The sequence below is a fragment of the Pecten maximus genome, chromosome 14 (genome assembly GCF_902652985.1).
Source record: "Pecten maximus chromosome 14, xPecMax1.1, whole genome shotgun sequence".
NCBI classification, from domain to species: domain Eukaryota; kingdom Metazoa; phylum Mollusca; class Bivalvia; order Pectinida; family Pectinidae; genus Pecten; species Pecten maximus.
The window spans coordinates 17565221-17592083 of record NC_047028.1 but is presented as its reverse complement, the minus strand read 5'-3'; the positions used below and the strand labels follow the sequence as shown (position 1 = coordinate 17592083).

At 35.6% G+C, this 26863-nt stretch overlaps 2 protein-coding genes across 13 annotated transcripts in view; one reads left to right on the top strand and one right to left on the bottom strand.

Moving 5' to 3' along the window:
• Positions 1 to 6872, top strand: part of LOC117342885 (glypican-6-like) — an 82077-nt gene extending 75205 nt beyond the window's left edge. Inside the window, exons 8-9 of one of the 8 annotated variants that reach the window (XR_004535920.1) lie at positions 180 to 4655; positions 4762 to 6872. Coding sequence is in view for 1 of the 8 variants with exons in the window: in XM_033905173.1 (XP_033761064.1) it covers positions 180 to 589 (410 nt within the window). In the remaining 7 variants the exon portion in view is untranslated. Of the gene's footprint in view, positions 1 to 179 lie in introns of all 8 variants that reach the window. The other 7 variants (XR_004535917.1, XR_004535922.1, XR_004535919.1 and 4 more) reach the window with 7 other exon arrangements.
• Positions 6873 to 12272: 5400 nt separating this feature from the next.
• The window catches only part of LOC117342759 (dedicator of cytokinesis protein 9-like), a 135972-nt gene continuing 121381 nt past the window's right edge, over positions 12273 to 26863 (bottom strand). For all 5 annotated transcript variants that reach the window (XM_033904998.1, XM_033904997.1, XM_033904999.1 and 2 more), the window contains one exon: positions 12273 to 20291. In XM_033904998.1, coding sequence (XP_033760889.1) covers positions 20196 to 20291 — 96 coding nt within the window. In that variant the 3' untranslated portion in view covers positions 12273 to 20195. The remainder of the gene's footprint in view (positions 20292 to 26863) is intronic.

Below are 26863 nucleotides of genomic sequence, written 5' to 3'. Positions count from 1 at the left end.
TGTGTGGTAGCGACCAGCTACTACAAGGACATCCACCTAAAAATTACCTTGGCAGGTTACAAATTGATAAACGGCAAAAACAAACAAAAACAAGCATGATGTATCCAACTGATTGAATTTAGTATTGTTTCAGCCTGTATTGTATCTGTGTTGTCATGGTGAAATTTTTGTTGTTTCAGAAATCGATGTAGGGTACAGTAGTTACTCAAGTGGCATGGGCAGTGGCGATGACTACAACATCGATGGCAGTGGGGATGGTAGCGGTGATGGAAGTGGCTCAGGAGACGGATGGACTGGTGACGATGAAGATGGTGGTCCAAGGAGACCTAACAAGGACAGAGGACATAAAAAAGGTGGCCATGGTGGTCGTAACAAGGGGTCAGGCAAAGACAAAACACACATCGACGATAACTTCTTCATCGGACCCGAATATGGTGTTGACACAAATGACGGAAATGGATATAACCAGCCACCACGAGAGACAACACCCACACCAAGTGCAGCCGTACAACAAACATCTGTGTCTTGGACATGTTTGTCATTTTTGGTTCTTGCAGTGATAAAGACAGTTATACATATCACACTTTGAAGATAATGGGGAAAATTAGTTTGCAGAGAGGGAAAAAAGTAGAAATATTTGCAGTGATATGATGAAATTTTTTTCGTGATTATGTTACATAGAAAAAAGCTGTCCAAGTCTCAGTCTAATGGAAGCTTGGCAGGGATATGGGAATTACCTTACCAGATCGACTGGCTCACTAGCCAAACATCTTTGTACATAGGATCATGTGATATATGTGGTGGCCATGTGACATTGTCATATCAACACCTATATGAATATTGTTGCCATGGAGATGGAATCACCATTATACAGTAATAATCCTTATGTATGTTTTCTGTTGCGAAAATCATCATACAAACCACGAGACCACAATACTGTGACAGTCTGTTTGTTACCAAAAATTTCATTGGCCAGTTCATTTTGCAATGGTCTATATATAGCACCCAAATATATATACTGTATATATATACACACATATATATGTTATCATTGTTAACATAGGTTACCAGGCAACAGAAAATCTTGTCACAATTTCTGTTATCGGGCAAGTAACTTATTACTGTCAGGCTTGACATATTATTTTCTGTAAAGATATGGGATTCAAATATCAGCTATGATTTAAGTTATATATTCGATAGTTTTCATTAACAAAAGCTATCACCATAGAACGATGTGAGTTACCGACACTGAAAATGGAGATAATATCTTGCCTGAAACAGTGTCCAAAGTTCTGCTTAGCTCATTCTCCTGTCAATGTGGTCCACTGAACGTCATCACATCACAAAGTACTCAAACCGTTTACCTCTTGGAGCTAAGGAAGATGACCAGTATGCGGCTAGTCATGTGACTTAAGTAACTCTAAATATAGAATACAGATCATGTGACCTGTGTACAGTGGACATGTGATTTCTATAGCCCCCTGTGACTATTGAAGAACACTGAACATGTCCCGTAGCCAGCATTCTGAAGTGGTAGAATAGATGGAGGCACAGCAACGACATTACGGAGAAAGGCCATTACGGAAACGATACCATTAAGTGTCGAGGAGGCCTAATGTTACAGATAGGAAATTGACTTTCGTGTCTGTTAAATAAGTATATGTATATAAAGATAGATCTGGTCTTGAAAATAACCTCGTGACAAAATATCAAGGTGATTCAGTGGAACTCTTGCTTGGGAATCTGGTTCATAGTAACACTTGGCATGTATAGATCTCTTGCCATTTACAACAAGAGTTTGTGCTACCTTGATGCTGTAGAGGTTCTGGGCCTTAACGACCAGGCAGAAAGGTTGCTAAGGATGTAATAGATGTTAACCGCTAATACTGTAAGTGCTAGCTGTGTTTATAATTAAGGGTAAGTTTTACTGGGAAGACAATGACGTCATATGATGATGACATTATTTAGATGGTTGTATATAGAGTGTTGTTCAAATCGTTTCCTTTTGTGTGTATAATTTCATTACTGTACCATTTTGCCAAATTTTGTTCATATTATGACATTCATTTGTATAATTATCCTAATTTTAATTATTGATGAAAAGCTGATGATTTTAATTATTGTATGTACATGTAGACTTATCGGTAACAATACTGATTTTATTTATGTAATTAATGCCTATAGGTATACCGGTTGTCAAATACTATTTTTTGTTTTGCACTTCTGCAAATATTTTGATAATTTTTAATCTGATGACAATTTTACCAGATTTTAGCCAAAAATAATTTCTGTTTTAAATTGGGGGAAAAAATTGTGATAATGAAGTAAGATTTGTGATGTAACATCAAAACGTTATGCCAGATTGCACCTTTCATACAAAATGTTCGACAATCAGTCATTGCCATAGGAGTGAAAATGTATTCGTGAAAATAAGAATTATTAAATTGAAAATAATGTAAAATATACAAAATCATATTGAAATTGTTTTCTTTATTCATTTATTCACAGTAAACAATGTCATTCAGATTTATCAAATCAAAATTGATTTTGCATAATTACATGGGGAATATTAGCATGAGGTTTCAGACAATTTCATTGGATGTGATTCTGTTTCATCTCGATAAGATTAACACATGTATGACTTCTGTAATTAAACATTTTTGCAGACTTTCATGTGAGATTTTAAAACTGAAAATAAGGCAAGCATTTTTTCCACAGCTACATTTCCTAATTCATATCATTTACTAAAACACAACTAGCCAGAAGTGGGTGCATTGGTGTGTGCTACTTATCAAATCTGTAGTTCTGTTAATCAACATGGCAGTGTATGGTCCGACATAAACACGCCTCCGGACACTTTCTGAGGACCGTATCTTTAACAGGTAGTGTAATGACCTCAGAATCGTGTAATATTGAAATGCATATGTACCCAGTATCATACGTATTTCTAATATTGAATGGTTACCAAAAATGGCCCCAGATGTCGGAACCCACATCATGGTGTAGAGGAACAGGGTTATAGGTCAGATTTGAATCGATCGTACAATTGTGGTATCATTTCATCAGATTTTTTCTCACACTGAATTAGTATATAAGCTCAGGGTCTTTGAATTTTTCACTTTTGTTTTGAAAATGTTTGGCCGATTTTGTTTCACAAATTTTAACATTTTCTAAGGAACAATGCATTTTTATTATGACATGGCAGTTGTGGTATTTAGCTGGTTGTTGAGTTTTAGAGTTTTCTGTTGTCATCGTTTATTGTGTATGGAGAGTTAGTCTGTTCATTTCCTATTTTTCAAATGCTGTAATTCTCTTACTGCACTTTATAGCATGACAAACATAATGAAAAATATTGTCAACTAAGACTTATATTAGCAGACTTGAAGTACTGAAAGAAGTTCACAAATCCTTTCACTGGGTTAATTGGGTGAAACATGTATTTATTTAGCTTATTATAGTGCTCAACAAATTCAAATGCACCAAAAACATTACAAAAAGTGCAAATATACACTCTTAAAATAGAGAGGTTACTTTTCTGTCAGAAAAATTGTGTTATTAAAAGGTTGTCATGGTGACAGTAGTTGACTCTATCTGTCACCGTGACAGTAGTACTGGACAACAGAGGACTTTATGATGACCATATCGTATGTTAAATGTCACATTTGTATCACATTTCAGCTCAATTAAGAATATCTTAATGCTGTCACTGATGAATATCGTGTTAAAAAAAAAAAACAAATAAAAAAAAAAACAGGTTATGTTTCTGTCCTATTTTGCTTGCAATGAAATTACATGTATAATAAAGCGTCTTTCAGTAAGTCAACCAATCAGAAATGGGTTTATTATATTCAGAATGTAAGCTATGTTTACAGTGGTCAGTTTGGTAGTTTATTTATTCCTCTTACGAATTGAATAATTGTAATAATCAGTATCGGTAAGAATCTTAGAAAATGATTTTAATTTTTATTGGTGCCCTCTAAGGATAATAATGTGACTTGGGCAAGTCAAAGTTCAGAAATCCAGTTTAGGGATAGGAGGGGGGTACGTGGAAATCTGGGGGATTAAGTTCTCTATAAATGGATGTATATGTCCTGTAGAAGCCGCGTTACTCTGACAGACAATGGGACATGCATGTCGATAACTTTGATCAGCTGTGATTGTCCAGTGTAACAATGACCAAGTAATGGTCAGTTTTCATGGCAATATGTTAGATATGACCTTGTGTCTGACTTGACCTTGAGTTTGATATGACCTTGTGTCTGACACTACCTTGTGTTTGACATGACCTTTTGTTTTCTATGACATTGTGTATGAACTTGCATTTGACATGACCTTATGTCAGACACAACTTATGATTTTTATTTTAATTGATCTTTGTATAAAAAGTACAATATTATACATTGTTGTGTCTCAAAAGTTCCTGTGTCAACCAAAGCAGTATCAGTCGTCTGCGTGTACTAATATAGATATCTCTCTGGTCACCAACACCCCAAGGTACATCTACAATATCACTGGTTGTAACTGTCGTTATATTATAATCCAGCATCACTTCCAATTCAGTATTGATCCAAGTTTGATATGTATCCTGGTATTAACACCACCTGTAGTATGTACAGGTATCTTTACCTAATACAGAGTATTACAGGTGTGTACAGGTGTGTACAGGTGTCTACAGGTGTGTCTAGTATTTGTACAGTACCCGTGACGGTACAGGTGTCTACAGGTGTGTCTAGTATTTGTACAGTACCTGTGACGGTACAGGTGTCTACAGGTGTGTCTAGTATTTGTACAGTACCCGTGACGGTACAGGTGTCTACAGGTGTGTCTAGTATTTGTACAGTACCTGTGATGGTACAGGTGTGTCTAGTATTTGTACAGTACCCGTGACGATACAAGTGTCTACAGTTGTGTCTAGTATTTGTACAGTACCTGTGACGGTACAGGTGTCAGAACCTTCTTGGTGTCTTTGATCTGTGTAGGTATATATCACCTATCTATATACCCGGTACCTTGTACCTGTGACGGTACAGGTGTGTCTAGTATTTGTACAGTACCTGTGACGGTACAGGTGTCAGAAACTACTTGGTGTCTTTGATCTGTGTAGGTATATATCACCTATCTACATACCCTGTACCTTGTACCTGTTAACACTGTAGGAAATAAAATGTTTAGTGGCAGTGTTATCAGATCTGTAAAGAAGGAGTATTTTTTTGTAAGAGGGATTTTTTTTTTTTTTTTTAATTTTCACATTCGTTAAATGTAAAAATTATAGGATTTCCTTTCATATCTTATTTCTTATATTGATTTTCAGGGTGGGGAAATTTTCTCAAAGGGTGTGGGTTACGGGTTATTAGCAGATGCTTTGCTTATACATTTACCTGTTTGTTTTAGAAAAAAAAACTGCTGTTTATACCTGTAAATATTAAACAGTTTAAATCTGTAAATCAGATGATGATTTAACAGGGATTTATAGTGCAAACATGTTTTAATTTTTTTTTTTCATCCCAATATATCGCCCAGTCAGCATTGAGTTGATTTTCTGTTCAGAAATCATGTTAATCATATTTGTGTTTGTTTATTATTATTAATTATTATTATTATTATCGTGCCTGTGTGGCCTGTTAGTGATTTGTTTTTATTGAAAGATATTTTACTGACTTTTGAAATAATGACTATATTTCTTAATTATTCAGTTACACTATATATACATTATATAGATTTCATGAACATTTTAACAATAACACAAACACTTGGAGGTATGATTTTTTAAGTTAGTTATACTAAATTTAATTTCAAATTTATGAGAAGAATATGGAAAGCAATATGATTTTTATTTCGAACAATGATTTTTGTTGAGTATTTTAAACATTTTTTTTTATCTTTGAAAAAGCATGGCACGCTTTCTTGTGTGTAATTTGTCGTGTGTTTAAAATGAATGTATGGTTGTATGTCGTTGTGGATATATTTTTCCAAGCTTTCTAGATATTTATAATCAAAATGATGTCAAGTATGAAAACATATCGTTGAGAGTCGAGCACATGTTCTATCGAAGTGCGACTTTACTGTAAGTGTATTTACGTGTTCATGTTTTCAGCTAAACGCCGGTAAATATGGTGAACCGTGTTTTTGTACATTTTTTTTCAATTCATCCACATCATATCATTTCAGTATTGACATGAACATATTATCTCTGTACAGGGGATTCCTTGAAGGTGTGTAGTTTATGTATAAAAGTGACATTTATCATTTAGAATTCTGTAGATCCTTCTTTGATCTTGATTTTCATTTAAGGTGACATGCTACGTTTACACACTTTACCTCTGAATTGTGTTGGAGTTGTCTCCCTTGATATTTTTGTTGTTATCAATGTAATCATTAATATGTTTTTTGGTATCAACTGATTAATCAATCCTAAGTAACTTTTCACGAAAAGTGAAGGAGATAGACAATGCATGGCGCAAAAGTCAGGTACCATAAGCCCTAAGATAATAAGTCACTTTTATTTCAAATTGATAAAGGAGATTGTTTGAAATTTTTTCAGTATATTGTGTAACATAATTTTTCATTCTGGATCTTGAATTTGGTATAAACAATTTATTTTGGCTTCAGCAGAATTGAATTGAGAAAATATTTATTGTATTTAACCGATAGAATTATAAAGAATTTTGACTGTGATAGTTGTCTGTAGATAGAAACCTATTTTGAGATGCCCCCTTAGAATAAACCTATTTCGAGATGCCCCCTGTACTGTCATCCATAGCTCTCATGGTTAGCCACATCAAAAAGACATGTTGCTGTATCTCTGTGCTCCTCCGATAGATTTCATAATACGAGGAAATTATTTTATTGAAATAAAAATTTATACACTGTGATCAAATTGTTGTGTTGTGATTTTTGTTTTACATTTTTTTTCTCTCAATTATTTGACAATTTCAACAAGCCTCAGTTTGAAAAATATCCAGTCTCTGATTCTTGATTTGAAAGGATTTTCCTTTCTTTCTATGGTGTCCAGTTCGGATGTTGAAGTAGTTTAATTTTCATTTAGAAGAAAGAAGAATAGCACTCAATAAATTGAATAGGATTTTCATCAATAATGGTGACCAGTTGGAAATTTGGAATTGAGTTATTTTATTTAGAATGAGCACACCTATTTCACAATGACTGGCTGCTCCATGAAAAAGAGAGGACACGTTCACTATGGCCATTTGGTAAAAGAAAATGTTCCAACTTCCATTTTGAAACAAATCAAATAATTTGAAAATTGATAATAGATTTGACTGTGAAATAAATTGCAGAAGAACGGATGGTAATTGTATGATATATGCATGAATATCCTGTATACTCGTTAGTGTTGACACAATCTACACACTTGGAGCAAATATTAGAGGACTAATATGACCATTTGTTATATGGAACCAGTCTGATTTTGTATACATGAAAGACTATACAATACACCGCTCAGTACTGGTATTGGGACCTGCCATTATGAGGTAAGAAATGGCTGTAATGTTCAACATTGAGAATCGAGGAGTTCCTGACTATCAACTGTAAAGGTCAAAATCATTCTGATGATGAAATTTGAGCTAACATATTTAAGCAATAAAGACATAATAACATGGAAATGGTAATCTACTAAAAGTTTTTAACTCTGAAGTACATTGTAAACTACACAATTTCCCACCTGCATCAAATTTTCAGATAACTAAAGGGACTACTGGACAAAGAAAGACAACTCTCGTAGTTAGGCTGAATACTTGGGAGATGATGTTTTTTAGTAACTTTTATCAAAGCAGTAACTGTCTTAGTAAATCCAAGATAAAGTCAGAAAATTTAGATTTAAATACAGTATCAGAGTGTACACCTCCGACATGCATACCAGATGGAAGTACATGTAAAGTTCTAAAATACCGATCCTATCATTTAAGCAATGGATGTATAAGTAAATATTGTTAGGTCCTGTATCATGCATTAGTATTGCTAACAAACATACATAGATCCCTGTAGCAATACTAATGCATGTTATAGACCCATAACACCAATTCCTAAAAACATTCATTACTAATATTAATATAGCTTTGAGTGTAGCCTTGTTACTACTTATCTTTATACTACAATCATCTAGTGACAGTTTGTTGAGTTCTTGGAACAGAAAAGTTTATGTGTCACAAAGAGAAAGATGACGACGTGATCATAATGGTCACATGATCAAATGGTATTATAGCCCTCACAACACCTATTGTATCCCTTATGTAATGTAATGATAGGAAGTGGAGCCAACGTAAATATAACCCCCAGATGATATGGGAGACAATAGGGCAAGTATCGGTAAATCCAGAGAAGACTTCTTAGTACACATAGCATAGGTGTGCCATCTTTCAACCTTCTTGGGAGACGAGCAAAATACAGCAAATAGAGAAATATCCAGCTCCCTTTCGTAACTAACAACACTTGGTTAGGAGATACAGAAATATCCAGCCCCCTTTCCTAACTAACCATACTTGGTTAGGAGATACAGAAATATCCAGCTCCCTTTCCTAACTAACCACACTTGGTTAGGAGATACAGAAATATCCAGCTCCCTTTCCTAACTAACCACACTTGGTTAGGAGATACAGAAATATCCAGCTCCCTTTCCCAGCTAACCACACTTGGTTAGGAGATATAGAAATATCCAGCTCCCTTTCCTAGCTAACCATACTTGGTTAGGAGATATAGAAATATCCAGCTCCCTTTCCTAACTAACCACACTTGGTTAGGAGATACAGAAATATCCAGCTCCATTTCCTAACTAACCACACTTGGTTAGGAGATACAGAAATATCCAGCTCCCTTTCCTAACTAACCACACTTGGTTAGGAGATATAGAAATATCCAGCTCCCTTTCCTAACTAACCACACTTGGTTAGGAGATACAGAAATATCCAGCTCCATTTCCTAACTAACCACACTTGGTTAGGAGATACAGAAATATCTGGCTCCCTTTCCCAGCTAACCACACTTGGTTAGGAGATATAGAAATATCCAGCTCCCTTTCCCAGCTAACCACACTTGGTTAGGAGATACAGAAATATCCAGCTCCCTTTCCCAGCTAACCACACTTGGTTAGGAGATATAGAAATATCCAGCTCCCTTTCCTAGCTAACCATACTTGGTTAGGAGATATAGAAATATCCGGCTCCCTTTCCTTACTAACAATACTTGGTTAGGAGATACAGAAATATCCAGCTCCCTTTTCTAACTAACCACACTTGGTTAGGAGATATAGAAATATCCAGCTCCCTTTCCTAACTAACCACACTTGGTTAGGAGATATAGAAATATCCAGCTCCCTTTCCTAGCTAACCATACTTGGTTAGGAGATATAGAAATATCCGGCTCCCTTTCCTTACTAACAATACTTAGTTAGGAGATACAGAAATATCCAGCCCCCTTTCCTAACTAACCACACTTGGTTAGGAGATATAGAAATATCCAGCTCCCTTTCCTAACTAACCACACTTGGTTAGGAGATATAGAAATATCCAGCTCCCTTTCCTAACAAACCATACTTGGTTAGGAGATATAGAAATATCCAGCTCCCTTTCCTAACTAACCATACTTGGTTAGGAGATATAGAAATATCCAGCTCCCTTTCCCAGCTAACCACACTTGGTTAGGAGATACAGAAATATCCAGCTCCCTTTCTTAACTAACCACACTTGGTTAGGAGATACAGAAATATCCAGCTCCCTTTCCTAACTAACCACACTTGGTTAGGAGATGTAGAAATATCCGGCTCCCTTTCCCAGCTAACCACACTTGGTTAGGAGATATAGAAATATCCGGCTCCCTTTCCCAGCTAACCATACTTGGTTAGGAGATACAGAAATATCCAGCTCCCTTTCCTAACTAACCACACTTGGTTAGGAGATACAGAAATATCCAGCTCCCTTTCCTTACTAACAATACTTGGTTAGGAGATACAGAAATATCCAGCTCCCTTTTCTAACTAACCACACTTGGTTAGGAGATACAGAAATATCCAGCTCCCTTTCCTTACTAACAATACTTGGTTAGGAGATACAGAAATATCCAGCTCCCTTTCCTTACTAACAATACTTGGTTAGGAGATACAGAAATATCCAGCTCCCTTTCCTAACTAACCATACTAACCATACTTGGTTAGGAGATATAGAAATATCCAACTACCTTTCTTAACTAACCACACTTGGTTAGGAGATACAGAAATATCCAGCTCCCTTTCCTAACTAACCATACTTGGTTAAAAGATACAGAAATATCCAGCTCCCTTTCCCAGCTAACCACACTTGGTTAGGAGATACAGAAATATCCAGCTCCCTTTCCAAATTAACCATACAGTACTTGGTTAAAAGATACAGAAATATCCAACTCCCTTTCCAAATTAACCATACTTGGTTAGGAGATACAGAAATATCCAACTCCCTTTCCAAATTAACCATACTTGGTTAGGAGATATAGAAATATCCAGCTCCCTTTCCTAACTAACCATACTTGGTTAAAAGATACAGAAATATCCAGCCCCCTTTCCTAACTAACCATACTTGGTTAGGAGATACAGAAATATCCAGCTCCCTTTCCTAACTAACCATACTTGGTTAAAAGATATAGAAATATCCAGCTCCCTTTCCCAGCTAACCACACTTGGTTAGGAGATACAGAAATATCCAGCTCCCTTTCCTAACTAACCACACTTGGTTAGGAGATACAGAAATATCCAGCTCCCTTTCCAAATTAACCATACAGTACTTGGTTAAAAGATACAGAAATATCCAGCTCCCTTTCCAAATTAACCATACTTGGTTAGGAGATACAGAAATATCCAGCTCCCTTTCCAAATTAACCATACAGTACTTGGTTAAAAGATACAGAAATATCCAGCTCCCTTTCCAAATTAACCATACTTGGTTAGGAGATACAGAAATATCCAACTCCCTTTCCAAATTAACCATACTTGGTTAGGAGATACAGAAATATCCAACTCCCTTTCCAAATTAACCATACTTGGTTAGGAGATATAGAAATATCCAGCTCCCTTTCCTAACTAACCATACTTGGTTAAAAGATACAGAAATATCCAGCCCCCTTTCCTAACTAACCATACTTGGTTAGGAGATACAGAAATATCCAGCTCCCTTTCCTAACTAACCATACTTGGTTAAAAGATATAGAAATATCCAGCTCCCTTTCCCAGCTAACCACACTTGGTTAGGAGATACAGAAATATCCAGCTCCCTTTCCTAACTAACCACACTTGGTTAGGAGATACAGAAATATCCAGCTCCCTTTCCAAATTAACCATACAGTACTTGGTTAAAAGATACAGAAATATCCAGCTCCCTTTCCAAATTAACCATACTTGGTTAGGAGATACAGAAATATCCAACTCCCTTTCCAAATTAACCATACTTGGTTAGGAGATACAGAAATATCCAACTCCCTTTCCAAATTAACCATACTTGGTTAAAAGATACAGAAATATCCAGCTCCTTTTCCAAATTAACCATACTTGGTTAGGAGATACAGAAATATCCAACTCCCTTTCCAAATTAACCATACTTGGTTAGGAGATACAGAAATATCCAACTCCCTTTCCAAATTAACCATACTTGGTTAGGAGATAAAGAAATATCCAGCTCCCTTTCCTAACTAACCACACTTGGTTTAATTAGGAAACACAGATAATGTAAGCCTTGAACATCTGGACAGGACCCTGTAAACTTCTGTTGTAAGGGAGATAACTCCTATTGCATTATTTGATTTATGTTCAAGATTTATCGAGGGATTTTTTTATCTGTTTCAAATTTGATATTGATTTTTTTATCTGTTTCAAATTTGATATTGATTTTTTTATCTGTTTCAAATTTGATATTGATTACCATATCAACTTATTTCGCGCAATAATTAAACTAAGTAACATTAAACTTAGGTCAATGTAATCTCCAGTACCCAATCCCTTTGTCTCTTGACAATAAAAATATGGTTAAACTAGTAAAAAAATTTCCAGTCCCGTATTTTTTATGGAATTACTGAACAAACCATGTTGTAGTACATGTACTGATGAAATACACGTCTTTGGTGATCAGCCATGCCATTGTTGTCTATTTTTGCATGGGTTGACAACGAAAGTTTGTACCCACAAAATAGTTTGAAATCTCCAAACCACGAAAGAAAGTACACACGAACATGTTATACAGTAGTCATAATACTGTAATGGTAAAGCAATATCTCTACATATACTACAAACATCTACAAAGATTACTTCATATTTTATTTATTATTAATGCATAATATACTTATCACAAAGATATGTCTTTAAGACAATGCATCAGGCTTACGGAGTACAAAATCTTCTTTTTAAATCTATTTCATATATTTCTTGATATACTTTGACCATTTGCTACAGTAAATCGTCTATCAAAAATTTATCTCTATTAATTTGTCCTGGGAATAAATTTGTACTGGCCCCTTGATAATGAAAAAAAACTATTTTCCTGAGAAAGATTTTGAAACTACCACAATTTTGTTTTGAAAATAAGGGAGATAACTTGATGCAAATCAAAGCTATAATGTAGCATATACCCTTAACAATGATCGCAGGCAAATGTATAGTAGATATCCTTAACTCAAATTTGATTTGGTATATTGATACATAATTCGCTGATGTTTTGGAGATGTACCCTGTAACTTTTTTGTTTCCTACTATAAAATGTTTTCCTCAATCTCGACTTCCCTTAACCCCGACCCCATATTTCTCCCTAACCTAATGCAATGTCATAAAGATGTGGCCAATGGAAGCGGAGACAAATATATTGTATAATATAGAGTAATGATAAAGATGGTGAAGATACAATAGGACAGATATGCACCAGAAGTCAGTCGGTCGTCATACCGACTCGATAACACCAGGTATGGTCAAGTACAACCATACATGGCAAATATATAAAAACTCTTCAATCTATACAGCTCAAGATAATTAACGTAAATATACACAACGTAATAATTTAATACATGTAACAAACCATAATAATCACACAATCTATCAATAATATAAGTAAAACCGTGTTTCAATCCAAATTGTTAAACTGTCACACCAACCACTATAATTAAACAACAAGTTTCTACCTTTTAGGAACTGACACTTCTATAACCTTAAAAAATATCCATTTTACTACACAAGTTCACACAATTATTTAAATATTTAAATGATATGAATACAGACTAATTAACATATTGCCTGTTAGACTGATATTGCAAGATATTAGAATATTCTAATGAGAGAGATACATGAAGCATGATGGATACATGAAGCCTGAACTCTTGAAATTCTTCAACTGGTATCTTACCATTATGAATATGTATGAACAATGACCTCTTGAATTTTGAAAATATTAATATTTGACCTTTCTGATCTACATAAACACAAATGTTTATAAATCAAAAATATCCTGAACACTTGTTTTCATGGCAACTGTGTTCCAGTTACAATGTATTTGAATCTATTATTTGTTCTTTTCGCATACTAATATTGAAAATGAAAAAACTCACTGAATATTCATGATCAATATTACCTAATGTATATGTATTAGTATGACTTTCTCTCGTGACCTTTTCCAGGGGACAAGGTCTACATGTAGCTTTCTTCTAACCTTTTCATATGATTCGACCTTTGACCTTATAGATGTTCATACATTTGTATTATATATACTCTTACTTGTTGTTATTGATAAGCATTTGATAGATTCTTTTGACTTTCAGATTTACATATGACCTATCATTTAACCTTTAACCCTGGTTAGGATGAAAATTCATTCCACATATAGATTCAAGGAATCTTTGAAATGGATCTAAATATAACTGATTCTACATACTTTTTCCATCGGCAAAATTTGTGTTCACATTCATTAAATCATTAAGTTTCATATCACTCAACATAGTTACTAAATATGAATATTCATACAACAAACCATGCTCATGAATATCCATATTACATAATATTATTTCTTGAATATCATTTCCAGATCTGATTATATTTTACTCTTATAATGTTACATTTTTATACTTTAAACAAAGATTTATGGTGGTGAAATATTTTTTGAAATATCCCATTAAATCTTTATAAAATATCAAAGTCATATCTTGTAACCTTGTATACATGCCCTTTCTAGGATTCTAAAGCTTAATCTGAGAAAATAACAACCTGACATGGTTTATTTATTTATCTATTATTTACTTATATATTTATTTATCTATTTAAAAGGCTTTACATCCGATATTATGGCCTTACAGTCTTTCAGCTGAGAAGCAAAACTGGCCTCATGGGCGTGACACAATCTTATATCAATCAATTATGTATTAGGAATTTTCCAAAAATCTATTTTGAGAAAATATTGGAATTAACAATATTTCTAACATGGTTTTCACTTTTAGCTTCTGGTAATCATTCTGAATTACATTAATTTTGTCTTGAATTACAACAATTTTGCAAAATTTGAAAAAGTATATCAAGCTAGGTATATTTTGTAAAGTAAGGAGATAGAGACAAATTGATAGTAAGAAGTTGTCTTTATATGTCAGGTTTGTATAAGTTATATTAGACAATATTCCACCATCATGTATATGACATTTAAGTATTAGTAATCACAGTTTTAAAAAAGCTCAACCTTATGGAGAGGAAAAAGAAATAATGTACAACTTATTTAAAATCACAAGTATTTATATGACACCAATTTCAGTGTAAGATATTAGTTTGCATAAACGTAAATAGTATAAAACGATAAAGATATAGATCTAGAACCTACATAACACAATTTCTTCACCGGAATACAGTATCAGCTGAACATTTAAAATTGTATCACCCTAAACCAGCATCATCAAATGTGTCTGTTAAATTGTATCACCCTAAACCAGCATCATCAAATATGTGTCTCTGTTAAAGTAATCATCATTTCTATCTGTTTTTTTGCCCAAAACACAACAGCTTTTTAAGCTTATGACCCAAAAACTACTTAATTCTCGGTTAAATCAACCTGCATTGGCAATCCTCTATAATCTGTCAGAAGTTGTCATGATGACTTACATAAACATTAAAGAAAATATCAGTCGTCATGACAAAAGCTCATCCAGGCTAGAACCATGCAGTAATATCAACTTTTACGAATAGTTAATTTTCACATTAGTAATAAATTCACAATATGTATTTGCCATGTATAATATCAGCCAGGGTTTAAAAAACCCAGAAAATCACAAATTGTGATCACCTAGTAAATAGATATTGGACTGTCAAGTTATACAAGCAAAAGAATATTAGATTTTTGAGATTGCAGACAACATTGGACCTATTGAGAAACACATGGTATATGTACAAAAAGGGTAAATGATTGATTTATCAATTTTATAATCTGACTTATGATTTCAAGCTACAAAGTTTGTTTTACTGATAAAAGGCACATCAAATACAAAAGGCTATAGCATCACCTACAATACAACCATTGTTTATATTCTATTGTTATATATTGTCATCAACCCAACCATTCTGAGGGACAAACCATTGTTATATATTGTCATCAACCCAACCATTCTGAGGGACTAACCATTGATATATATTGTCACCTACTGCTCTGAGGGACAAACCGTTGTCATACATGTACATTGTATATTGTCACCGATTGTTCTGAGAGACAAACCATTGTTATATATTGTCACCAACCATTCTGAGGGACAAACTTTTGTTATACATGTATATTGTCACCAACCATTCTGAGGGACAAACCATTGTTATACATGTCTATTGTCACCGACTGTTCTGAGGGACAAACCATTGTTATATATTGTCACCAACCATTCTGAGGGACAAACCACTGTTATATATTGTCACCAACCATTCTGAGGGACAAACCATTGTTATATATTGTCATCAACCCAACCATTCTGAGGGACAAACCATTGTTATACATGTCTATTGTCACCGACTGTTCTGAGGGACAAACCATTGTTATATATTGTCACCAACCATTCTGAGGGACAAACCACTGTTATATATTGTCACCAACCATTCTGAGGGACAAACCATTGTTATATATTGTCACCAACCATTCTGAGGGACAAACCACTGTTATATATTGTCACCAACCATTCTGAGGGACAAACCATTGTTATATATTGTCACCGACTGTTCTGAGGGACAAACCATTGTTATCTATTATCACCAACCATTCTGAGGGACAAACCATTGTTATATATTGTCACCGACTGTTCTGAGGGACAAACCATTGTTATCTATTGTCACCGACTGTTCTGAGGGACAAACCATTGTCATATATTGTCACCAACTGTTCTGAGGGACAAACCATTGTTATACATTTGTATATTGTCACCAACCATTCTGAGGGACAAACCACTGTTATATATTGTCACCAACCATTCTGAGGGACAAACCACTGTTATATATTGTCACCAACCATTCTGAGGGACAAACCATTGTTATATATTGTCACCAACCATTCTGAGGGACAAACCATTGTTATATATTGTCAATGCCTGTTCCGAGGAACAAACCATTGCAATAGTAAATGACCGTTCTGAAGAACCAAATTCTTTAAAATCACAGATCATACCAAGGAATATGGGCTAAAAAAGGTTGGTCGTTTTCCAGAAAGCATAAACCACGGTTGGTTGAAGAACCTAGAGTTTGATACTCTGAAATACATATTCAGGGCCTGTATGTGATGCTCTTAAATGATACATAATCAGGGCCTGTGAGAGGCTAAATGTGATACAGATTCTGTATCTATAGCCTGTTTGCTGTTCTGAAATACAGATTCAGGGCCTAAATGATGTAGTGTAAAATATATATGGCATCTATGATAATCTGTAATACAAGGCATGTGTACATGTGATGCTTTGTAATACAGATTCAGGGCCTGTGTGATGCTCTGTAATACAGATTCAGGGCCTGAGAGATATTTAGTAATGAACATGGAAGACAATTTGTTTCTATCAACTGCTTCATTCAAACACAGAAAACGTCCAACATAGAAGTATTTCTAGTAAAAGCAAGGTAAGGGAATTCAGTCAGGTACAGAGGTAAGGGGATTCAGTCAGGTACGGACGTAAGGGGATTCAGTCAGGTACAGACATAAGGGGATTCAGTCAGGTACAGAGGTAAGGGGATTCAGTCAGGTACAGAGGTAAGGGGGTTCAGTCAGGTACAGAGGTAAGGGGATTCAGTCAGGTACAGACGTAAGGGGATTCAGTCAGGTACAGAGGTAAGGGGATTCAGTCAGGAACAGAGGTAAGGGGATTCAGTCAGGTACAGAGGTAAGGGGATTCAGTCAGGTAGAGATGTAAGGGGATTCAGTCAGGTACAGAGGTAAGGGGATTCAGTCAGGAACAGAGGTAAGGGGATTCAGTCAGGTAGAGATGTAAGGGGATTCAGTCAGGTACAGAGGTAAGGGGATTCAGTCTGGTACAGAGGTAAGGGGATTCAGTCAGGTACAGAGGTAAGGGGATTCAGTCAGGTACAGAGGTAAGGGGATTCAGTCAGGTACAGATGTAAGGGGATTCAGTCAGGTACAGAGGTAAGGGGATTCAGTCAGGAACAGAGGTAAGGGGATTCAGTCAGGTAGAGATGTAAGGGGATTCAGTCAGGTACAGAGGTAAGGGGATTCAGTCAGGTACAGACGTAAGGGGATTCAGTCAGGTACAGACGTAAGGGGATTCAGTCAGGTACAGAGGTAAGGGGATTCAGTCAGGTACAGATGTAAGGGGGTTCAGTCAGGTACAGACGTAAGGGGATTCAGTCAGGTACAGACGTAAGGGGATTCAGTCAGGTACACACCCAACAGGTATACCACATACAAACTGACAGACAATAGGTCAGTTTACAGTATGCATATCAATATTATGGCAGATTTTCTGTAAATTCTGAATGTTTATTTTCACAATACAAGACTAAAATAGCTGTAAAGATCTGTCACTACGAATGGGAACATTTCTCGTTAGACCAGGGAGGTCTGAAGTGGTCTACTTCCATCACAATATCTGATGATGTCACACTTCCCCCTGACAAATAAAACTTGATGTTAATCACAAGTGAAATCTGATGGAACAGAGACCTGGTAACTGGGAATAACGACAGATAACAATATTGAGTAAATCTGTGGTGGGGAGCAAATGAGTCTTTGTGGTGGATGACTGTACAGCTCTGATATAGCCCCTTGAGCTCCAGGATCGAGTGACTGGGAGCTACTGGACAGAGTGATGGAAAGCTGACCTGTTCAGAGAGACCAGGAGCTCCTGGATAGAGTGTTGGGGGAGCTTTCATATGGATTTACTTGACAGTATTATAACTACAAAAACAGCACCATACAATATAACAGCATACAAGTATAGGTAATATTGTTCTGTCATTAAGATCTAAGGTTTTACATGGAAATTTAATGAGCATCCATATATGATGATTAAGTCATACAATGATTTTACCAACAAAAACATTTTTTACTCATTAATGAGAATGTTACTGTGCAAAACAAACAATATTTCACATTACTGAATTTTCTCAAAAAATTGGATTTTTCTTTTCTTTTATCAATTATTGAAAAGTGCACTGTTACTCTAACTACAAAAAGGGTAGACAACTCTTGTATGTACAAAACTATAAAGCATATTCTTTTATACATATTTCTGCAGATCGATAAAACTGTTTGAAATAAAAAGGAACAGTCTGGTCAGTCTAATGGAAAGTAAATCTGTTCCATTCTGTATGTAACTGGTGCTACAGCATCAGAACAGCTAGAGGAGGCAACTACATCTAAGTAATAAGAGATAGAATTATGGAGAAAATTGTGCTATCACATTGATTGAGTAATTCAAAGGTTGAGGTAAAAGTCTGACATGGTATACTGATCAAAAACAGATTGCATTAAATACATGTGCAGCAACTTATAACAAACACAATTTAAATTTTAAAACTAGTTCCAAAGACATTTTGATTATCAGCTGTCAGTGGCCAGTAGGGAGGTATCAGAAAAAATGACACATATCCCGGGGAAATACTGGAAAAATCTGGAGGACAGAAATTGGACTGTGCACAAAATCAAAATATTCCAAGTTGATCTGTTTTAACAAGTGCAGAAAAAATGGAACACAAAAATTTTACATTTTCTAATTTTTAGAGACGTCTCTTACAACCATCCAAGAGAAAATCAGTGAAGGGTTCAAAATACAAGATGTCATTTTTCAACCAATTGGTCCAACAAAAAATGTGCTTACAAAAAGTGGATCATTACAAAAATTGTAGTTCAGCAGTAAATTTCGAACACAGGAAATAAGTGTACAGCGGAGAAAAAAAAAAGAAAAAAAAAGAAAAGAAAGATTAATCAGAAGTTTTTTAAAAAAAATGCAGGTAGTTTAATCTGGGATCAGTTACACCATTGAATTCACTCCTTTCTTTATTGTAGACAAAAGCAACATACAAATATATTCTTTATGACAATTACATCTATAGGTCCACTCATGCATACATAAACACATACTCAACACCTGCCACAACAGTTCAAGCCAACAATATTTGCAAACATCAAAGCCAGTCACATACTGATTACAACATCTAATTAGCTTTAAAATGTTTTCAAATCCTGTTACCATGACAACCACACCTGTACTCTAGTGTACTGTATTCATACATCTGATTGGTTAGTTCTGTTAGTAAGCTACAATTTGATTGGCTGGCCCAACTTTTCTATTTCATTCTATTATTCTATTTTCTAATTCTTTGTTCCTTATTCAAACATGATTAAAGAGTGTCTTTTCATTGGCCGTCAGTGGAAATATCTTTTTCCCTGTTCTGACATCACAAACTTTACAATTGTTCCAAAATAAAATTTGTGTCTGCACCAAGAATGCAAAACCTTCATCATCTTGTTTTAATCATTTTTTTTTAACCACACAGGTACAAGCTGGCATTTAAATAAGTTTACGTAAGTAGTTCACCGCCTTTATTTAACAGATATCCAGTATTTAGGAGTCGTTCCCAGCTCTTCAAATTCATCTCATTAATGTACCACCATCCATCAAAATGTTCAGTGGGAATGACTTTCTCGTGATGAACTCAGTTAAGTGGAACTTGATCCCCGATGTGGATGGTTACGTTTCTTGTCATGGTAACAGATCCTTAGTCATGCTGAACTGGTGGAGGAAGTTGTGCTGACAATGTTAAACACTGTCATGGACCCACGCTGTGACAGTGATCCCGCTTCAGTGGAGGTCAGGATCTGCAAAGGTCAGAGGTCATAAGGTTACAAAAAACTAAATCCAGAGGTAAAACGGCAGTTGAAAGTCAAATACCTAATCACACAGCTCACTATTTTATGATTAATTAAGGATAATAGTTAATTATCTATTAGCTTGATTTCTGTCCAGACTTCCAGTTTACACATCGGTCTACCGCATTTCATCAAGATATCTAAAAAATAAACATATTTTGGGCAGTTGATAGCAAAATTGGTTTTGTTTTGATGTGATTTTGTGTTTCATGTACCATATTTATTGAGGAAAAAGCCCATGCCTGGTAATAAGTCCATGCCTGGTAATAAGTCCATGCCTGGTAATAAGTCCATACCTGGTAATAAGCCTATGCATAGTAATAAGCCCCCCTGTTAATTGCAGTTTTGTAGAAAGCCAACAGATATAATTTCACTGCCTAGTCATACACCCATACCCATGAGTTGAGTTAGAATATAGGATGGCCCCTGAGCTTATTACAGGATAAATACAATTACATGACAATTTAGACCACTGTAAAAAGCATAACAAAGGATACATCTGTAAAGTTTCTACTATCTTTTAAAGTAAAATATCATATATTCATTCCAGATGTTCTTTTAAACAGTGTACATATGCTTTCTGATTAAAATACTTGTCACTATGACCTTGACCATAGTGACAAACATTACAATGACCTCGAACACAGTGACAAACATCACAATGACCATGATCACAGTGACAAACAACAGTGATATTAATGGTATGTACATGCTCCTATAACAGTACATAATGCTTCATGAAAATCAGTTTCAGAAATTAAGTTGAGCATTCTATTTTTTGATATCCATATGTTTAAGTGTTTGTTAGACAGAATATACAAAACAAATTCTTTAAACTAAACAACAAAACTGAATGTGAATAACACTAATGCAATGTTACACATACCACAGAATCAGTTTTATATCAATCTTTTATCAATCTATAATGATAAAACATGCTAGCTATAAAGGCACATACACCCTTATTTATAGAGGTACATACACCCTTAATTATTGAGGTACATACACCCTTAATTATAGAGGTACATACATCCTTAATTATAGAGGTACATACATCCTTCATTATAGAGGTACATACTCCCTTAATTATAGAGGTACATACAGCCTTAATTATAGAGGTACATACACCCTTATTATAGAGGTACATACAGCCTTAATTATAGAGGTACATACACCCTTAATTATAGAGGTACATACATCCTTCATTATAGAGGTACATACTCCCTTAATTATAGAGGTACATACAGCCTTAATTATAGAGGTACATACACCCTTAATTATAGAGGTACATACATCCTTAATTATAGAGGTACATACATCCTTCATTATAGAGGTACATACTCCCTTAATTATAGAGGTACATACAGCCTTAATTATAGAGGTACATACAGCCTTAATTATAGAGGTACATACACCCTTAATTATAGAGGTACATACATCCTTCATTATAGAGGTACATACACCCTTAATTATAGAGGTGCATACACCCTTAATTATAGAGGTACATACACCCTTAATTATAGAGGTGCATACACCCTTAATTATAGAGGTACATACACCCTTAATTATAGAGGTACATACACCTTTAATTATAGAGGTACATACACCCTTAATTATAGAGGTACATACACCCTTAATTATAGAGGTGCATACACCCTTAATTATAGAGGTGCATACAGCCTTAATTATAGAGGTGCATACAGCCTTAATTATAGAGGTACATACACCCTTAATTATAGAGGTACATACACCCTTAATTATAGAGGTACATACTCCCTTAATTATAGAGGTGCATACACCCTTAATTATAGAGGTACATACTCCCTTAATTATAGAGGTGCATACACCCTTAATTATAGAGGTATATACACCCTTAATTATATAGGTACATACACCCTTAATTATAGAGGTACATACACCCTTAATTATAGAGGTACATACAGCCTTAATTATAGAGGTACATACACCCTTAATTATAGAGGTACATACACCCTTGATTATAGAGGTACATACATCCTTAATTATAGAGGTACATACACCCTTAATTATAGAGGTATATACAGCCTTAATTATAGAGGTACATACAACCTTAATTATAGAGGTACATACAGCCTTAATTATAGAGGTATATACAGCCTTAATTATAGAGGTACATACAACCTTAATTATAGAGGTACATACACCCTTAATTATAGAGGTACATACAGCCTTAATTATAGAGGTACATACAACCTTAATTATAGAGGTACATACACCCTTAATTATAGAGGTACATACATCCTTAATTATAGAGGTACATACATCCTTCATTATAGAGGTACATACTCCCTTAATTATAGAGGTACATACAGCCTTAATTATAGAGGTACATACAGCCTTAATTATAGAGGTACATACACCCTTAATTATAGAGGTACATACACCCTTAATTATAGAGGTACATACACCCTTAATTATAGAGGTACATACAGCCTTATTTATAGAGGTACATACACCCTTAATTATAGAGGTACATACATCCTTAATTATAGAGGTACATACACCCTTAATTATAGAGGTATATACAGCCTTAATTATAGAGGTACATACAGCTTTATTTATAGAGGTACATACACCCTTAATTATAGAGGTAAATACACCCTTAATTATAGAGGTACATACACCCTTAATTATAGAGGTACATACACCCTTAATTATAGAGGTACATACAGCCTTAATTATAGAGGTACATACACCCTTAATTATAGAGGTACATACAGCCTTAATTATAGAGGTTCATACATCCTTAATTATAGAGGTACATACAACCTTAATTATAGAGGTACATACACCCTTAATTATAGAGGTACATACACCCTTAATTATAGAGGTACATACACCCTTAATTATAGAGGTACATACACCCTTAATTATAGAGGTACATACATCCTTAATTATAGAGATACATACACCCTTAATCATAGAGGTACATACAGCCTTATTTATAGAGGTACATACATCCTTCATTATAGAGGTACATACATCCTTAATTATAGAGGTACATACACCCTTAATTATAGAGGTACATACATACACCCTTAACTATGAATTAATAATCTAAACTGTATTTAAATTGGATTAATTTTTGGAATTTAATTGTGACAAAGGTCTTTTTCATCAAATCAGGTAACTATCAAAACCGAGAAAAAATGTAGAAATACCAAGCATCTAGATCACTTCAATTTTTTTTTCTGGCTTCATTCAACTTTGAACTACAGTGGAACTTCGTTAACTCGAAGTCGACGGGACCACGAAAAAACTTCGAGTTATCCGAGTGTTCGAATTAAGCGAGTTATCGTTTTTGGTGAAAAGTTTGGTCAATATTTGTCAACATTATATAATCATTATAACTTCGCTCTGTCGCTCATCAGTTTAGTGTGAAGACTGGTCAATACATGTAAATATATATGTAATGTTTCGTTATGTCACTTGTAATTTGGTGTAGTTTTGCCGATATACAGTCATGATAAAGTTTCTTTCACTTAGTCACTTCAATAACGATCTGATGTGCAAGTCATGTTTGCAAAAGGTAAACGTTAAAACGGAATTCGACAAAATAACAAGTCATTAATGGCAAAACAAATAACCGTTTAAGTTTAACACAGATTGCATACAAAACGTAACAGAACCATTACCTTTTATTGGACATATATAAAATACTGTTTGATCGGCCTACTTACTTTTTATTGATAACCACGCCATTTCCATGTGTATTAGCACCGGAAGTTGGGCTGCGCATGTGCGTATAAAATGTTACTGTAACTGAGTTGGCGTTTTATCCGATTTAATAGACAGCACTGACCGTTACAGTTGTACCCTGAACACCTCGGCAGTAATTACGCTATTGTTTCAGCAGTTTAAAGATTTAATAGGCGCCGGTGACGGTGTCATTTCTACACCTGTAAAAACATCAGCCGGGTAGATCTACCGGTGTGTCAGAGATTAGTTCCGCTTGAGCGAACGGGTAGATGAGTTGTTGACTATCGTGTGTACTGATATCGGCGACCGCCTTGGGAAATTACCTGATGTAAGTAAAGCAGTACTTTTTATCACCAAGACTTGTTGTTATAAGATTCAACCGACAATTTCTTTTATGAATTTATGAAACACTTATAATAGCATGTAGGTTAGTAGTGCCGATATGTTCGGTATATTACAAACGGAATTTAGCTCTTAAAAAATGTCGGCGTTTGCCACCGATCGACGAAAATTATACTTCGAGTTATTCGAACATTTCAAGTAGGATTTTTATTGTTGGGACCAAATTTTTACTTCGTATTATCCGAGTTTTTCGAGTTATCCGAATTCGAATTTTCCGAGTTTTTTTTACTAAGATAAAGAGAGAATTCGGCCGGGACCGGCGAGGTACTTCGAGTTAAGCGGGGTATTCGAGTTATCCGAGTTCGAGTTAACGAAGTTCCACTGTATTATAAATTATCAAACACATATAAAAGTCTATTAACATAAAATAGAAAAAACAGTGTCATATAATCATGACAAAAACAGCAATATACTTTTATCACTAATCTACATGACGTCATGCTGCACACAGATTCACACAGTGACGCGTACTGCTCAAATGATAATATAGGTCTACCTAAAATTTACTTAATGATATACAGGTCTACCTAAAATTGACTATGTCATTCTGTTATAAAGATGAAAATATCACTTTCTTTCAAACTTTGACTTTTTATGTGATCATTCTTAAAAAGAATGAATCAGTTCACCTAAAACTGATATAATAAATACATACTCAATTTGAATGTTTACTCAAGAACAGTCCAGATACCTAGGGTATTCTGTTGTAATGTCATATAGTGGGGGAGGTATTCAGACAGTCCAGTGACTATAGTAGGAGAGGTATTCAGACAGTCCAGTGACTATAGTGGGAGAGGTATTCAGACAGTCCAGTGACTATAGTGAGAGAGGTATTCAGACAGTCCAGTGACTATAGTGAGAGAGGTATTCAGACAGTCCAGTGACTATAGTGGGGGAGGTATTCAGACAGTCCAGTGACTATAGTGGGGGAGGTATTCAGACAGTCCAGTGACTATAGTGGGGGAGGTATTCAGACAGTCCAGTGACTATAGTGGGGGAGGTATTCAGACAGTCCAGTGACTATAGTGGGAGAGGTATTCAGACAGTCCAGTGACTATAGTGGGGGAGGTATTCAGACAGTCCAGTGACTATAGTGAGAGAGGTATTCAGACAGTCCAGTGACTATAGTGGGGGAGGTATTCAGACAGTCCAGTGACTATAGTGAGAGAGGTATTCAGACAGTCCAGTGACTATAGTGAGGGAGGTATTCAGACTGTCCAGTGACTATAGTGGGGGAGGTATTCAGACAGTCTAGTGACTATAGTGAGAGAGTTATTCAGACAGTCCAGTGACTATAGTGGGAGAGGTATTCAGACAGTCCAGTGACTATAGTGAGGGAGGTATTCAGACTGTCCAGTGACTATAGTGGGGGAGGTATTCAGACAGTCCAGTGACTATAGTGAGAGAGTTATTCAGACAGTCCAGTGACTATAGTGGGAGAGGTATTCAGACAGTCCAGTGACTATAGTGGGAGAGGTATTCAGACAGTCCAGTGACTATAGTGGGGGAGGTATTCAGACAGTCCAGTGACTATAGTTGGAGAGGTATTCAGACAGTCCAGTGACTATAGTGAGAGAGGTATTCAGACAGTCCAGTGACTATAGTGGGGGAGGTATTCAGACAGTCCAGTGACTATAGTGGGGGAGGTATTCAGACAGTCCAGTGACTATAGTGGGAGAGGTATTCAGACAGTCCAGTGACTATAGTGGGAGAGGTATTCAGACAGTCCAGTGACTATAGTAGGAGAGGTATTCAGACAGTCCAGTGACTATAGTGGGGGAGGTATTCAGACAGTCCAGAGACTATAGTGAGAGAGGTATTCAGACAGTCCAGTGACTATAGTGGGAGAGGTATTCAGACCGTCCAGTGACTATAGTGGGGGAGGTATTCAGACAGTCCAGTGACTATTGTGGGAGAGGTATTCAGACAGTCCAGTGACTATAGTGGGAGAGGTATTCAGACAGTCCAGTGACTATTGTGGGAGAGGTATTCAGACAGTCCAGTGACTATAGTGGGAGAGGTATTCAGACAGTCCAGTGACTATAGTGGGAGAGGTATTCAGACAGTCCAGTGTCTATAGTGAGAGAGGTATTCAGACAGTCCAGTGACTATAGTGGGAGAGGTATTCAGACAGTCCAGTGTCTATAGTGAGAGAGTTATTCAGACAGTCCAGTGACTATAGTGGGAGAGGTATTCAGACAGTCCAGTGACTATAGTGGGAGAGGTATTCAGACAGTCCAGTGACTATAGTGGGAGAGGTATTCAGACAGTCCAGTGACTATAGTGGGAGAGGTATTCAGACAGTCCAGTGACTATAGTGAGAGAGGTATTCAGACAGTCCAGTGACTATAGTGGGAGAGGTATTCAGACAGTCCAGTGTC